Genomic DNA, 14539 nt, shown 5'->3' on the forward strand with positions numbered 1-14539 from the left:
GTGCTGCTCAGGGAGCTGGCAGCAGCTAGACAAGCAGCCCAGCCAGTTTGGGGGAGAATGCAAGGCAGGGTTCCTGGTGGAGCAGCCTGCCAGCAGCATGGGGTTGGGGCTGGTGGCAGACCTCCCCTGGTTTGACAAACTCTCTTGTTTGGGACCGGTGTGGTCCCAACGATGCCAGGCCAGGAAGGTCCAACCTGTACTTAATTCTTAACACTTTTTATTTGTTTAATTTTTCAAGTACTTTCAGATTTAAAGAATTGTTGTCCAAACATACTATATTGATTGAATTCTAACTAATAAGTTACTTCTTCTAAGCATAATACATACCTAGAAATATTCTAAAATGCTATAAGTAGCAGAAAAGTACCCAATATGGAGAGATTTCACTTAAGTCTTTCTTAGAATTATTAAACCTGATAGCAGACAGAGATCATCATGTGTTAGTGGTTTCCCCTTTTCATCTGTCATCCCTTTCTTTTAATTATTACTTTTATAGTAGCAACTAGAGTTCGTATCCCAACCGTAGCCAAATTTATATGTACTGTGTATGACCTGGGTTCTAAATGACAGTGATATACAAAAGTAGGAGAAGGACATACACATAGGCTGCATCTAGACTGGCATGATTTTGCGGAAATACTTTTAACGGAAAAGTTTTTCCGTTAAAAGTATTTCTGCAAAAGCACATCTAGATTGGCACGGATGCTTTTGCGCAAAAAGTGCTTTTGCGCAAAAGCATCTGTGGCCAGTCTAGACGCGATTTTGCGCAATAAAGCCCCGATTGCCATTTTAGCCATCGGGGCTTTTTTGTGCAAAACAGTTCTTCCCTGTCTACACTGGCCCTCTTGCACAAGTATTCTTGCACAAGAGAGCTTTTTCCCGAGCGGGAGCGTGAAAGTATTTGCGCAAGAAGCACTGATTTTGTACATTACAAAGGCAGTGCTCTTGCGCAAATTCAAGAGGCCAGTGTAGACAGTTGGCAAGTTTTTGTGCAAAAGCGCCTGCTTTTGTGCAAAATCTTGCCAGTCTAGACGCACCCATGGTGTTTTTTCTTATTTACAATATACATTTTCTGTTTAATTATATAAGTATTAGCTATCTCTGAATGCCACACAATCTTGTCACCGTTTGGAGGCTGATTTGGTCTTTTGTAGACATAGCTGCAGAAGTGCAAGATCAAAAGGATTTGGTGTAGGAGCTGTTATTGCCTCTTTTGGCAGTGTCTGGGTCTAAGTACACAACATACTGATGAAGATAGAGTAAATGCATCTTGTTCCATAATTTTGCTTTTGAGACTTTTTTTGTAATACAGATCTGTTTTGTTCACATTTCTTTTGTGATGAGGACTTTGGTTTATCAGTCTTATGGAAGATTTGAGTTTGCTTCTGGTGTCTCAACAATGTGGTTTCAATATAGGTTTTTTATAACTCTAAGAGCATTACTTCTGAACAAAGAAAAACATTTGAAAGAGTATTTGAAAACATTTTAAGAAGTGTTTATTTATTTTACCAGAGTTAACACAATTTTCAAAATAAAAATCTTTTGCATAGCAGTTCGCTTGTGTGCTCATGTTTCAAGATGAAAAATATTATGTGAGTAATAATTACTGACTGTTGGAGTCAAAGAGCAGAATCATTCATTACAGGAAATCAATTGACAAATCAAAATTGACCAGCGTAGGACAGTTTTCATGGTTAATGTGCAGTTCCTAATTCCTTTGGTTCACTAACTGCAGCTGTAGTTGAGTAAGAAAAAGGACTAAGGAGAACAGCAATAGTATAATGACGATGACCAGAATCATTAGCATTGAATATCACCTGGAGAGGAGAAAGAAAAACATTTGAGAGTGATACATAGTTGTACATTTTTAAAGCCAAAAGGGATAATTGTGATCATTCTTATCTGACCACCTGCATATCACAAACCATAGAATTTACCCACATTATTTGCTTGAACTAGAGTAAAACTATTTTTGTTTTTGTTTGTTTGAATCAAATCTTAATTTTAAATCTCTCCAGGATGGAGAATCCACCACAACCCTTCATAACTAACCTTTGGAACAACTTACCCTCACTGTTTAAAAAAAAAAAAAAAAGTGCTCCTTATTTTTGTCTAAACTTGTGTAGCTTCAACTTTCATTGATCTTGTAATTTTGTGCTAAAATTGAAGGGCTCGCTGTTAATTTCCCATCTAGGTATTTGTGGACTGTGATAGGCTGGATTGAGATGCATATGTCTATTATTTCAAAACATGTTTTACAATTTTTTAATCATGGCTCTTCTCTGAATCCTTTCTAACTTATCAATAACCTTGAAATGTGGCACAGTATTTTAGTAGTATTGCACCAGTGCTAAATTACAACTTCTCTGCTCCTCAAGATTCCCTTATTTATACACGTTTTGGCCTCAATGTTGCACTGACAGCTTATGTTCAGCCAGCTCTCCACTATGACACTCCAGCACTTCTTTGAAACATCATTTCCCTGAGTGGAGTGACTAGTCTAATAGCTCTTTGTGTGTGTTATTAAATCTGATTATTTTGAAACATAGTGTGTTTGCATCCAACTTATCAAGTGATCCAGATTTCTCTGTGACCTGTCCTCTTTATTACTTACCAGTTCCCAAATAACCAACTGTGCCTCTAAATCTATACAATAGTTTTATCTCGAGTTTAAATTTCGGAAGCACACACATTCTTTTCTAATGCTTTGACAATTTTTGGTCTGTGTTTTTACATTTTGTAAGTTATATAAAGCTAGTAAACTATGTGCAAGATATTATAAATCAACGTTATAGAACAGACACCGCATCAACTTTCTTGACTGATGTGCTTTTTTTAAAAAAAGTGCTTCTTGATAACAAGGTATTGTTGGCCACTTGTGAACCCTATTCGGGATAGATATGTGTGCTTTCTTTGCTCTCAGCAGGCTCTAAGGATTTGTAACATAGTATGCTGGCCCTTCTGTTACTGGGGCTAACCATGTAACTGAAAAAAGTGATTACAGAACTATATCCTATGAAATCTGGACTCCGTGAGAGAGCGGGGAGGAATGCATGGTTGCATGTCTTTAGACAGGAGGAAGAGGAATCCTGGAAAGGTATTAGTCAGAGAAACTATGGCAGTAAGTAAAACTTTGTGGAAAAGCAGAAACTCTGGAGAGGGGTTAACTGGTAAAAGAGGAGGCCTGGAGCAATGCGATGGAGGTGTGGGACTGTAACCTGAGTTTAAATTTGTACTTAGGGCCCCCTCAGAAGGAGGTTCAGTAGAAAGTGGGAGCAACTCCTTTCCCTTCTCACAGTCTCATGCCCTTGGTAAGACACTGCTTAGCCTAGGGTATGAGCAAAGGAACTGCCTGCACCACCACTATCAGTGTGTGTATCCTTGTGTCAACAAGGGAAAGGGGTTTTGAATCCATGGAGGGCAGTTGAATACCAAGCCTAGTGAGAGCTGGAAGACTGCTTCGTTACTTGAAAATGAGGGAATGATTTACTGAGTTTTGACCAGATAGTTAAATCTCGATTACCCCATCCACCACGTGAGACTGCAGACCGCTTGTGGAAGAGAGGAAACGGAGACATCAATGACAGTAAGATAAACCCATTTCAGAGTAATAGATGACAATTACAGAAATGTATTGATGGTTCTTTTGTGTTGTTGCATTCAATGTGTAACTGCAATGAAGAGTAACGGTAGTTCGAATTAGGAGCTTTAATTCGAACTACCTAGCCCGTGCCGTGTGTAGCTGCGAGCAGGTAGTTCGAACTACGGGGCATTTAAAAATGGTGGTGCCTGGGAACATGCAAATAAAGCCCGGGATATTTAAATCCCAGGCTTCATTTGCAAGTTCGAACGACTACATTAGCCACCCTTATACCCAAATACCCTAGATTTTATTCCTTTCTAGTACAGACACATCTTGTCGTCTCCCCTACACATATATACCAAAGACTCAATACTCCTTATTTTAGACACCCACTGTCATTGAGACCTCAGCATACCACATTTTCTGTATGTGCAGGTCCAAAAGAACAATGCGTGCTCTATCATTATTCCACAGTGAAGCAGAAAATACAAACTAACCTAACCATCCTCCCTATTCAGATTTAAAACTTTAAACTTTTCCTACTAATAATCACCCTCTTCTGAATCAGACAACTTGCAGATGAACATAATATCCAGCTTCATCCAATTCATTTTGTATATTTATACTGCATACCTTAAAATATTCTGTTAATCACACCAGGCTAACTTTTTGCTTATCTGGTATATGTACATTGCAGGTATGTCTACACAGCATTGTTATTTTTGAATAACTGACATTATTTCAAAATAAATTTGAGCTGGAGGACTTACTCTGACTCCTGTATCCCTCAATTCACAAGGAGTAAGGGAAGTTGAAGAAAGAGTGTTCTTCCTTCTGCTTCCAGCTGCGTGGACAGTGCCAAAAGCTGAATAAAGCTATTTCGACTTCAGCTACGCAACTGACGCAACATACAGGCAGTCCCCGGGTTACGTACAAGATAGGGACTATAGGTTTGTTCTTAAGTTGAATTTGTACGTAACTCGGAACTGGCTCCAGATTCAGCTGCTGCCACTGAAACTGACCAGGGGCTGACTACAGGAAGCCGGAGGCAGAGTTGCTCTGCCCCCAGCTTCCTGGAATCAGCCTGATCAGTTTCAACAGCTGCTGAATCTGGAGCCTGAGACAGAACAGCTGGGGCGCTGCCCGGTAGGTTCCCACAGGACCAACCCGGCAGCACCCCAGCTGCTCTACCCGAGGCGTCCCGCAACAAAAGCCTGGTCTGCTGGGGGGGGGGGCACACTAGCTGCGCCCCCTCCCCCCCCCAGCAGACCAGGGAGACCCGAGCAAAGCCGCCCAGGCGGCGGCAACCCCGCCGCCTGGGCGGCTTTGCTCCTGTCCCCCTGGTCTGCTGGGGGGGGGGGGGGGTCCAGCAGCTTTGCTTGACCCCCCCAGCAGACCAGGGGGACAGGAGCAAAGCTGCCCAGGCGGTGGGGGTCCTGCTGCCTAGGCGGCTTTGCTCCCGGGCAAACGAGCAAAGCCGCCCAGGCGGCGGCTTTGCTCGGGTGTCCCTGGTCTGCTGGGGGGGGGGGGACCGGCTTTGCTGGACCCCCCCCAGCAGACCAGGGAGACCTGGAGAAGCTTTTCTCGCCCCGGAAGACACTGGTGGCGACCCGCCGCCTGTGAGCTTCGGGGCGAGAAAAACCCCGTTCGTAAGTGCGGATCCGACATAAGTCGGATCCGCGTAAGTCAGGGACTGCCTGTATCTTAATTTGACTTTTGCCCTGCAGTGTAGATGTGCCCTAAGAGATTGTATAAACTGCAGATGGAATATGCAAAAGGGCCTATGTGATTTGGCATAATACACTCACAGGGCAGGACTTATGTATCTACTTGACCTTAATTGATTATTTTGTAACTTAAATGTTTTGCTACAATCTATATAATTATATCCTCATCTTAAAATTTTAATGGTGTATATATTAAAAAAGTGACCTAATGAAGGCTCTAGGTCCTCTTATGTTCGCCCACACTAATGTGTCTCCTACACAATTCCTAAATTTCATGTGGCATGGAAGCTCCTATTGCCTTTCATAAATCATGATTTGTGCAAAGTTCCCAGCTCCTGCCAGGTTTCATTCTGCAATATCTCTAGCTAATTATGTTCCTTACCCTCTACAGCACTATATGTTCTGTGGATTCCTAACGTATCTGTGTTTTGCACTGCCCTATTGAGATTAGGAATGATCTACAAAGTTTCTATTTCTCATGTATTGTCCTTGCCATCCATAGACTTCATGATATGTCTCTCCTGCTATGAGAACTTAATGATGTATACACTTGTATTTCAAACAAAGTCAGTTTTTTGGGAATAATATTTTAATTAGCCCAATCTATAGATTCCAATTATAAAAATGTTGAAATTTGTCATTTTAAACATTTCCAGGTTTTTATTTCAGCCAAACACCACAACTGCTTTCTCCTGAGGGGCTTAAGTAGGTGATCAATTGTTTCGCCTTCTCATATTGTACCTAGTAGAAATAAATTGGGGTGGCCAATATGATAGGTCCAAGATATTTGTCAGTTGGTTGCTAGCAAAGTGTTTTCAGTGGAGCGTTTCTCCACTCTGGAATTTTGTCTCCTCCCCAAACCAAGTTCTGATGCAAAAGAACTTGAGGCTAGTGATTTTTTAGAGCAGTTTCCAAAGCTGATGTATTTCTTCAGGATTTGAGGGGGGGGGGAGAAGTAAATGGAAAGGGATTCAACTTGGAATATTATTGATATTAAATCATATTATTTCTATAGATATTAAATAACTGTTGCATGCAGGTAGAGCATTGGCTCAACCTTCCTTTAAAAAAATCAATCACATATTAAGTTGCTATATTGGTATCACTATGGCAAATATCACTATAAAAAACATTAGTGATGTGCCAAGGAAAATATGGAACCCTCCTCTTCTCCATTAGACTGAGGGATAAATAGCTCTGCTGTTCTTTTCCCATAAGTACGGTCCCTTCTTCCTCCTCCCAAGACTTAGGAAGGGGGGCTGTGTAGCTGCAGAAATTGGAGGAAAAATCCCTAGATGGAAAAACAAGGCTAGAAGCCTGCTTAGAGGAAATGGAAGGCTAGTTCTGGGGTATTTGGTGTATGGAAATTCCTGTGGAGCTTTGAGTTTGCAAATTTGAACTGCTCAGTGAACCTGAAGGTGTTAATTCATGGCAGAGGCTTTGAAAATGTAGAGCAGGGTTCTGTGCATGGACACAATTATGAATGAAATACTATACAATTAACACAGCTTTGTTCTTTGCAATTATAGGTCCCTTTAAAAATGAGAAATAGAAGTATAACAAATACTCACATCAGCCCATTCATGGAATGGGTTAAGACCAAGTCCCTTCCAGTAGGTGACTGTGTCAAACTCAATCTTGTATAACCCTGTTACAAATTGTTCCTCAGTTGTGAGCTCATGGATCTCTCCATTTTCATTGGTTTTTCTGTATGAGAGCAAGATAAAATACATTTATTTTTGTGTTCAGACATCTGAAACAGAGGCAATCTATAGCACTGAACTGTAATGACACTCTAGCCAGACATATAGGAAGCTGCTGAATGATCATCTGGAATGACTTGTTCCTCTCTGTTCTATGGAGGCCTGACAATCTCTTCTGGAATCTAGATCTTCCACACATGCTACGAAGTATGGCTGGGCTGTAGAAGCTTCTTTGTAGTTACTGCTGCAAAGACTGGAGGTGAGCCGCAAGGAATCTGGCATGGTTATTCACTGCTTTCTAAGAGAGCTGTTGGGCTGTTATTTAAATGTTACTTTAAAGTCAGGAGGGGCAAGAAAAATTAAGCACTGGCCTAAGTGTGCATAATGCCCATGATGTTTTAATAAGCACAATTAATATAGTGGCTATTTCCCCATTATTATTATTTATTAATACTTCATAAGGTGGATTCTGATTCCTTTTATTGTGCTCATCTTATTTACAGGAACACTTTTTCAATTAATTTGAATTACATTGAGATTGCCATAGGTTTGACAAAGTGTAGTTTTATGACATTTCAATGGTCCATTGACTTGTCTGTTCTCCACCAGCAAATAGGTTGTTTTAAATTAGTCTATCAAGACATTAATATTGGCTAGAAGCTGTAGAACTTTGAGTGCTAGCCAATGTGGGAATGCGGCAGCTTTATTAAACATTGTCTCCTGGCTTAAGTTAGCTCTTCTAGGAATTTGTTAAATCACAGATTCCATGTTCATCTTTCATTAGAATTCTTCCAAGCCTGTCCTTAGAATTTTTCCTGATTGATGAAAATGTTTCTTTATCTTACATTGATCATGGTTAATCAACTTACTTAAACGTTCTCAACTAAAGTCCAATAACTTTTAGCTATGAGTACAGTGATGCCCTATAGTGGGCTTCTGAGCATTTCTTGTTAAAATTCCAGTATCACACTGAAGTGAGTATGGAAGTAATTTCTCTGTCTCCAGTGAAGTTCAACTACTTAGAGAGCTCTACATGATTATCTCTGCCAGATAGACCCTAATGAAAATGCCACCACAGGTTCTTTGCATCAGATCTCAGGTGTTTTTAAACACTGACCTTAAAGCATCCAGCTCTCCCTTCCATGCCATGTTTACATACTCACCTGCCCATACAACCTGCCTCCCACTCTAAATTACACTGTATTTTGTATATTACCAGGGTAGCCTGTTTCTTTCAGGAATAAGTATACATATCTCAAGTGACAGCATATGCTATCAGCTGTTCACCATATGCTTGTGCTTCCTTCTTTGGGGTTAAGGACACATTTTGGTTTAAATGGGAAAATATATGGCTAGATTTTTACATTCCTTCACCCCCCTACTCAGTGTGATTATATGTATCCATGGGTTATTAGGTTTGTCATAAGTTCACTAAAATGTATTGGCACTTTTGTTGTAACAAATGGAGTATCACCACTAATAATTCCTTTGTGTAATAATATTGAAAGACTTGCCCAGTTGATCTGGGGTTAGGTGTCTCATTAGTGGTGGATTCCTGCAGTGTGACAACTTTCACTACCCACTTGTATGTCCAGACTATTGCAGACTTCTTATCAGAGGACACTGGTTTCCTTAGCCAGACAATATTCTTTCTCCTGTAAGTTACTATACCGTTGGCAATGAAAGCTTTCTTTTTTATGCTCCAATGCAGCCAGAATTCTTAACTGGCACTTTCAAGTTCAAACCAAGTTAGAAGTCTCTTCTGATTACAGCATACTATCTTATGTAGATATTGGTGGGCATTCATTCTCTTACAACATGACAGTGGAGGTAGACTTTATACTAAAAACTGAAGTGCTTCTTGTAGCCATAAAGGGAAATGTTATGAAGAGGAAGAATCAAAGAACAATTGATAGAAGAAAAGTTTTTATACCATATTTCATGCTGTCTGTGAGTTATCTCCCTTCTGTTAGCAATTTTTCCAAACCAGTCAGGACCCAGTCTACTAGCTTTACAGTTACAATTTAATTAGAAGAGGAGATCCCCACACAGAGTAAATATTTGGTGTTGGCATACATTACCTTACTGCTTCTCCAATTGTAACTAATACCATTTTACGTGTTTTTAACATGAATGCCTATAAAATTAGGGTTTTCTAAACTTTAGCCTCTTTCAAGACCTCTCTTGCCTCTTCTCATTTTATTATATTACTTACCCGGAGCTTAAGAGCTGCCAGGTTCCATCTTCAGCCTTTTTATATAATTTAATAGGCACACTGGAAGCTGGACATCCTCTGACTGAATCTAGAATTTTCACAATAAGAGGATGCTTGGAATCCTGTAGAGAAAAGAGAGATGTAATTCTTGTATGGAAAATTATATAGGAGTGATGGGGCATGATGGAGCATGCCTCATAAACATTTTACTTTTTTAGAAATAGAGGGTGTCACATACACTCTCGTTAAATGAGACCAAGTTGACTGTATGATACAAAAATGTAGCCTACAGGATCTACAGGGAGGAAGAGAATAGCGCCCTCTCAAAGTGGTGCACTCCTTATGCACTCCCTCTGGGGTGCTGTAGTTTTGCCTAACATCTAGCGCAGTGTTGTTGCTAACCGGCACAGCCAACCCAAAGATGACAGAATAAAGCTATTAATAATGGAAGCCGGCAGTGGTGATGGTTTGGAATCTGGCAGCCTGATCTCCTTGTGTTAGTGTGAGGGCTAAAGGAGAGTTCTCTTGGACAGGAGAGAAACATGGTCATGGTGGCCACATGTTCCCCTTCCTCCTTTGTTTAACTTTCAGCTTATCAAGTACTGCATATGTGCTCTCTCTTGTTATCATAACCCCATTATGGACAGACTATGGACAGCCCTTGGGCAAGTGTGTATGGGTGAGAGGATATAAACAGCTTCCCCTGCACAAAGTCTGCAACCATTATGTTCCATGCATGCATTAGAGAAGTGAGTGCTTCCTCCCTGAGAGGCCAGCAACGCCAAAGAGAATGAAGATGACACAGGACCTTGCCCCTCACATAGTCCCTTAAATAAAATAGAAACTAGAACTTTATGGTAGCTGCTGGTTAGTCCCACCATTATTGGTTTAAAAAATCAGGTTTCAGTTTGTGATTTTTTTTTAAAGGGAGGTTCTAATTAAAAAACAGTAATAACTTAAACTGAGAGACCCCCTTCTCTCACTTCTAATCCCTTCTGAGGACCCATGACAATCTCGCTTCCCTCTAGGGATCCTGTCACTTAATCAGAGAAAAGATCATCTATTAACCTAAGAAACCAAAACAAACTGGTGGCCCTGACTGACTTTCTCACTCCCCCTCCTCCCTGCTTTCAGCAGAGCAGGTTGCAGGAAGAATTTGTCAACTTCTATGGATGAAAGAGCTTCTGAGCCACCACTTCAGAAACTCTGTCAGGGTATTCAGGGCAAAATGAGTAGAACCTGTTTTTCTCCACCCCAAAATCAAAGGGACTAGCTTCCTCAAACTAGTAGAGCAGACTGGGTGTACAAGGGCAATCCTGCTGGGGGAGATCAACAGGCTACACTGTGTGTGGATCTACCACATTTTTCAGAGCCACATGAGTGCCACAAGGCATGGGAGAGGGGAGGATGGACCCTTAGTTTTGGTTGCAGGTCTCTTTCAGAGCAGAGGATGTGGTGATCCACTCCAACTAGGAAGACAGGAAGAGCTGGAGGAATAAAGGAAGATTGGGTAGAAAAAAAGACCAGGCACCATTTCATTTTCCTTCTCTCCTGAGGTCACTGCAAGAGTCATTACAGAAGGAATTAACAGGTTAGTCAATAAAAGGCAATTAGGCCTGCAGGGAGATGAATTCTCAGGTAATACATCCACCCAACCAGTGCCTCACCAAGGTCTTGTTGATGGCGTTGATGGCTTGTGAGGGCAGGAGGTGCTTCTCTACAGCCTGCCAATGCTGAATTATATTTGAGAAGGAAGGGGGCTATGAGTTTTCTTCCCTCCCACCTTTCTGTAGTTGTTGAAATTATCCTCATAGGCTGTAATAGCATATAGCACCTTCAATCTACTCACTTTCATCATCATAAATAACTGCCGCAAACGAGGGGAGCATTCTTTCATAGGAATAAGAAAAGAGGTAGGAGAGTGCAGGGCAATCACAGAAGCTATAATTAAAATAAATCACTCTGTTTTATTACAGTTAACTTTCATTTATTCCAATTCTCATTGGGTATTTTTTAGTGACATAGGTTACAGCAATCACATTTGAAAAGCCACCTAAATACCAAAACACTTCCTTACCAGTGGTGCGGCTTCCGAGAACAACACCAACCCAGCTAACAAGATAAGGAGCAAAGAGCGGAAGGCCATTCTGCTTGTAATTTGTGTCTCAGTACCAGCAACTAGAAACGGATGGGATTTGGGATTTTATACCCAATCCCCTCAAATTAGACTGTTTATCAAATGTCCGTATGACTTCAAAGTTGCTGATTCTGATTGTGTACTTAGTAAATAGTAAGAGAATAAGTAACCCACACAAACATGAACCTTGCCTGTGGAGATTAGTCTGCTGCATTTACCTTCAGTAAGATAAATTAGATTGCTTTTTGCCTTGCTGATCACAGTTGCTTTATTGTGAATGGCCTATTCCTTTCCATGTTTCCTTTTCTGTGTTATATTGATTTTGAAGATGTGATCTTGACAATGTGTGAGATTTTCCTTCTCTCTTGTGCAATAATATATGTTTCAAGTTCAGTGTAGATTTAATTCTGGTCATAACATGGAAAATACACTCATTATATGGGTGAGAGTATCTAAAACCAACGGTCACTTACCTCATTCTTTGTTGAAAACAGTACCAAAGTCATTGTGGACCGCTCCATCCTCTTAGGCTATGTTTAGACTACAGAGTTTTTCCAGGAACCTGGACAAATGCTGCCGCATCCAGGGAATGCATCTGTTCTTCCAACATTTTTTGCGGAAGAGCAGACACGCTCTTTCAGAAGCCCTGTCTTTCTCGTTTCACGAGGAAGAAGGGCTCTTCCAAAAAGAGGAAGCTTTTCCAAAATTTGGCCCAGTGTAGACAGGCCAAATTTTAGAAAAGCCTTTTCTGAAAAAACAATCGGAAAAAGATACGCAAATTGCGGAGCACAATTTAGTTATCTTTTTCTGAAAAAAAGCAGCAGTCTACAGATCACCTTAGACAGCCTCTTCAGAGTTGTGCAGCTGTGTCAGATCACTTTGTGTCATGCTTCCACTTGCCTATCTCCCCTCCATGTCGCATAGATGTCCAAAAGCCATTTGCACCCAACTGTTTTCAGGTCGTCAAATTATTATCTAAATACTATAATAAATTATGGCCCAAATCAATGGCACGTGGAAAGTTAATCCCTAAAATTGGTAGTTATTTCTTTTAATTTGGCACTTTGTCTTGTAATCTAAATTGTCGCTCTATGCTTGTGATCAGCTGGATTCTTCTTTTAATAAGATTGTTGATGTCTCATCATAGAAGTCTTTATGTAAGCACTCCCCACCACAGCTCCACCTAACTTGCAGACAAGTCCTCAGTAAACATCAGCTACCCTGGCCATTAGCAACCACACAGGCTAGAAAAACACCCAATAGCTCACACTAAGGAGAATCTAACCCCTCCAGAATTTCCCTAAACACATTTCTGCCCTCCACCCTCTCCCTGCACATCATCAATTCCCACCATCATAACTGCAATGGTTTCTTGCATTCGTCCCAAGAGACTGTGGGATGTGGCTACAAATCGTTGGGTCAGGACAAGAACATGTGATGAATTTGAGAGTGATGGATGTATACTTTTTTTTTTTTAAATGTGCTCCATGCAGAGCCCTGAAATAAGGACCTGAATTTTGTGGCCATTGCTTCTAACACATATATTCAGTCTTCAATTGTGTGAAACCTAGAATTGCATGGATAACTGAATGTGGTTAAGTAAAAACATTTTGTTCTCTGTATGCAATTGTTGTTCACAAATAAATATTTAGTTATTGAGTGTAGCAAGGGCAAACATACTGTTTTTTTCAAGCTGCAATCTGAATAAGATTTACCAAAAACTGGATACTTTTTTAAACTTATTCCATTGAAACGGCACCAAATGGAAATATTTGACTTTTGTTTGTAAGAGTTATATAACAAGGGCAGAGTCCAGAAATTAGAAAAATCCAAACAGTTAATTTTTTGCTGCAGTCTTTACAGTTTTATTAATTTATTAAGTCACTTGTACCAAGTCTTCTGAACAAGCTCTCAATTTAAAGAATTTAAACTAAAAGGTCACTGGCAAACTCAACTGGTATTTTTGAGAGTTACTATTCCAGTGGCTGCCAATTCCACTAGAACAAACATACTCAATCCAGCAGACTAATCCACCAGTCTAGACAAATGATTCCCACCCACTACCCCAAAAAACAATGTCTCCATGACTTCAGCTGATCACACACAGTCTGCAGCAACCCATGCTGATTTTGCAAGATCTCTTGAGTTGTCACACAGATAACTTTGTTAAAAGTCAAGCTTCTGTCTTAGCACTTGTCTTTAAAGAGAGAGAGTGTGTGTGTGTGTGTGTGTGTGTGTGTGTGTGTGTGTGTGTGTGTGTGTGTGTGTGTGGAGAGCGAGCAAGAGCATTATTCTGTGTCTGTTGTGACTGATGGTGAAATCCTGATGGCGTTGGGACTGATGGTGAAATCCTGCAGAGTCCATGAGGCTGGGATTGAATTAACATGAAGTTTCATAGAACTCCACTGTGCTGTTGAAAGGGACAAATGGAGGTACTTTTCTTTTTCCAAATAGGGACACGCTTTCTTTCATTATATCTGCTTCCAGCTGAATTTGGCAAGTGCAGAGATGTTTGAGAAGATTGACAAATGGCATCCATAAACTGAATTTGGTCAAATGTTTAGATGCATACAGCATTTTGAATAAAAGTTCATGATAAAAACCATCAGTCTGTTCACTTTGCTTTTAAACTTTATCCCCTTCCCCTTACTCATTTGTGCGGTGGTGGTCTCTTTTGGGTTTGCATCCCTCCTAGAACAATGTTGTCTCGTGGCCACTTAGTCCCGTGTCATTGCCATGATACAAATAATAAATAAATGTGACTATAATTTCATTAGAATTAGTTTAGTTATTTCTGGAATTTAAGCATGTATGCTGATAGCAGACTATAGCTCTTGGTATTCACTGCCAAAATGTAACTTCTTTCAAACACATGGCATCAAAGAAAAAGGCAATGAATTTAACTGTTTTCTAACAGCATAGAGAGGGGCTCAATTACAAGTTACTGCACTAAGTCAAATGGTAATGCATGGGTGGGTTTTTTTGTTTTGCACTTCTACACCAATGCGTCCCTTCTGAACAGAGAGAAAAATTACTCGGAAAATCACAACAGTTTTGTCTTTAAACATTTATTGACTTGTCTGAGTTTTTGGCCAGGTTACAAAATAAAGACTACTATAGCAAAAAGGCATGCTGTTAGTTATAAGAATTAACCACCTCCTAAAACCCTATGGT

General features: G+C 40.4%; 1 protein-coding gene across 1 annotated transcript; it reads right to left on the reverse strand.

The window, feature by feature from the left end:
- Window positions 1-1473: 1473 nt before the first annotated feature.
- On the reverse strand, window positions 1474-11465 carry LOC102452195 (transthyretin). The gene is made up of 4 exons (XM_006113603.4): window positions 11306-11465; window positions 9229-9350; window positions 6882-7017; window positions 1474-1817 (listed from the first exon to the last, which is right to left on the reverse strand). The coding sequence occupies exons 1-4, from the start codon at window positions 11372-11374 to the stop codon at window positions 1695-1697; spliced, it is 450 nt and encodes a 149-aa protein (XP_006113665.1). The 5' UTR covers window positions 11375-11465; the 3' UTR covers window positions 1474-1694.
- Window positions 11466-14539: the final 3074 nt, after the last annotated feature.

Source organism: Pelodiscus sinensis, chromosome 2, assembly GCF_049634645.1.
Source record: "Pelodiscus sinensis isolate JC-2024 chromosome 2, ASM4963464v1, whole genome shotgun sequence".
Lineage (NCBI taxonomy): Eukaryota > Metazoa > Chordata > Testudines > Trionychidae > Pelodiscus > Pelodiscus sinensis.

Excerpts from the sequence above, each read along its gene's own strand:
- LOC102452195 (XM_006113603.4), bottom strand. The coding sequence starts at position 11,374 with ATGGCCTTCCGCTCTTTGCTCCTTATCTTGTTAGCTGGGTTGGTGTTG. Across the intron at positions 9,351-11,305 it reads TCTCGGAAGCCGCACCACTG|GATTCCAAGCATCCTCTTAT; the intron begins GTAAGGAAGTGT and ends TTTTCTCTACAG. Across the intron at positions 7,018-9,228 it reads TGGCAGCTCTTAAGCTCCGG|AAAAACCAATGAAAATGGAG; the intron begins GTAAGTAATATA and ends GCTCTCATACAG.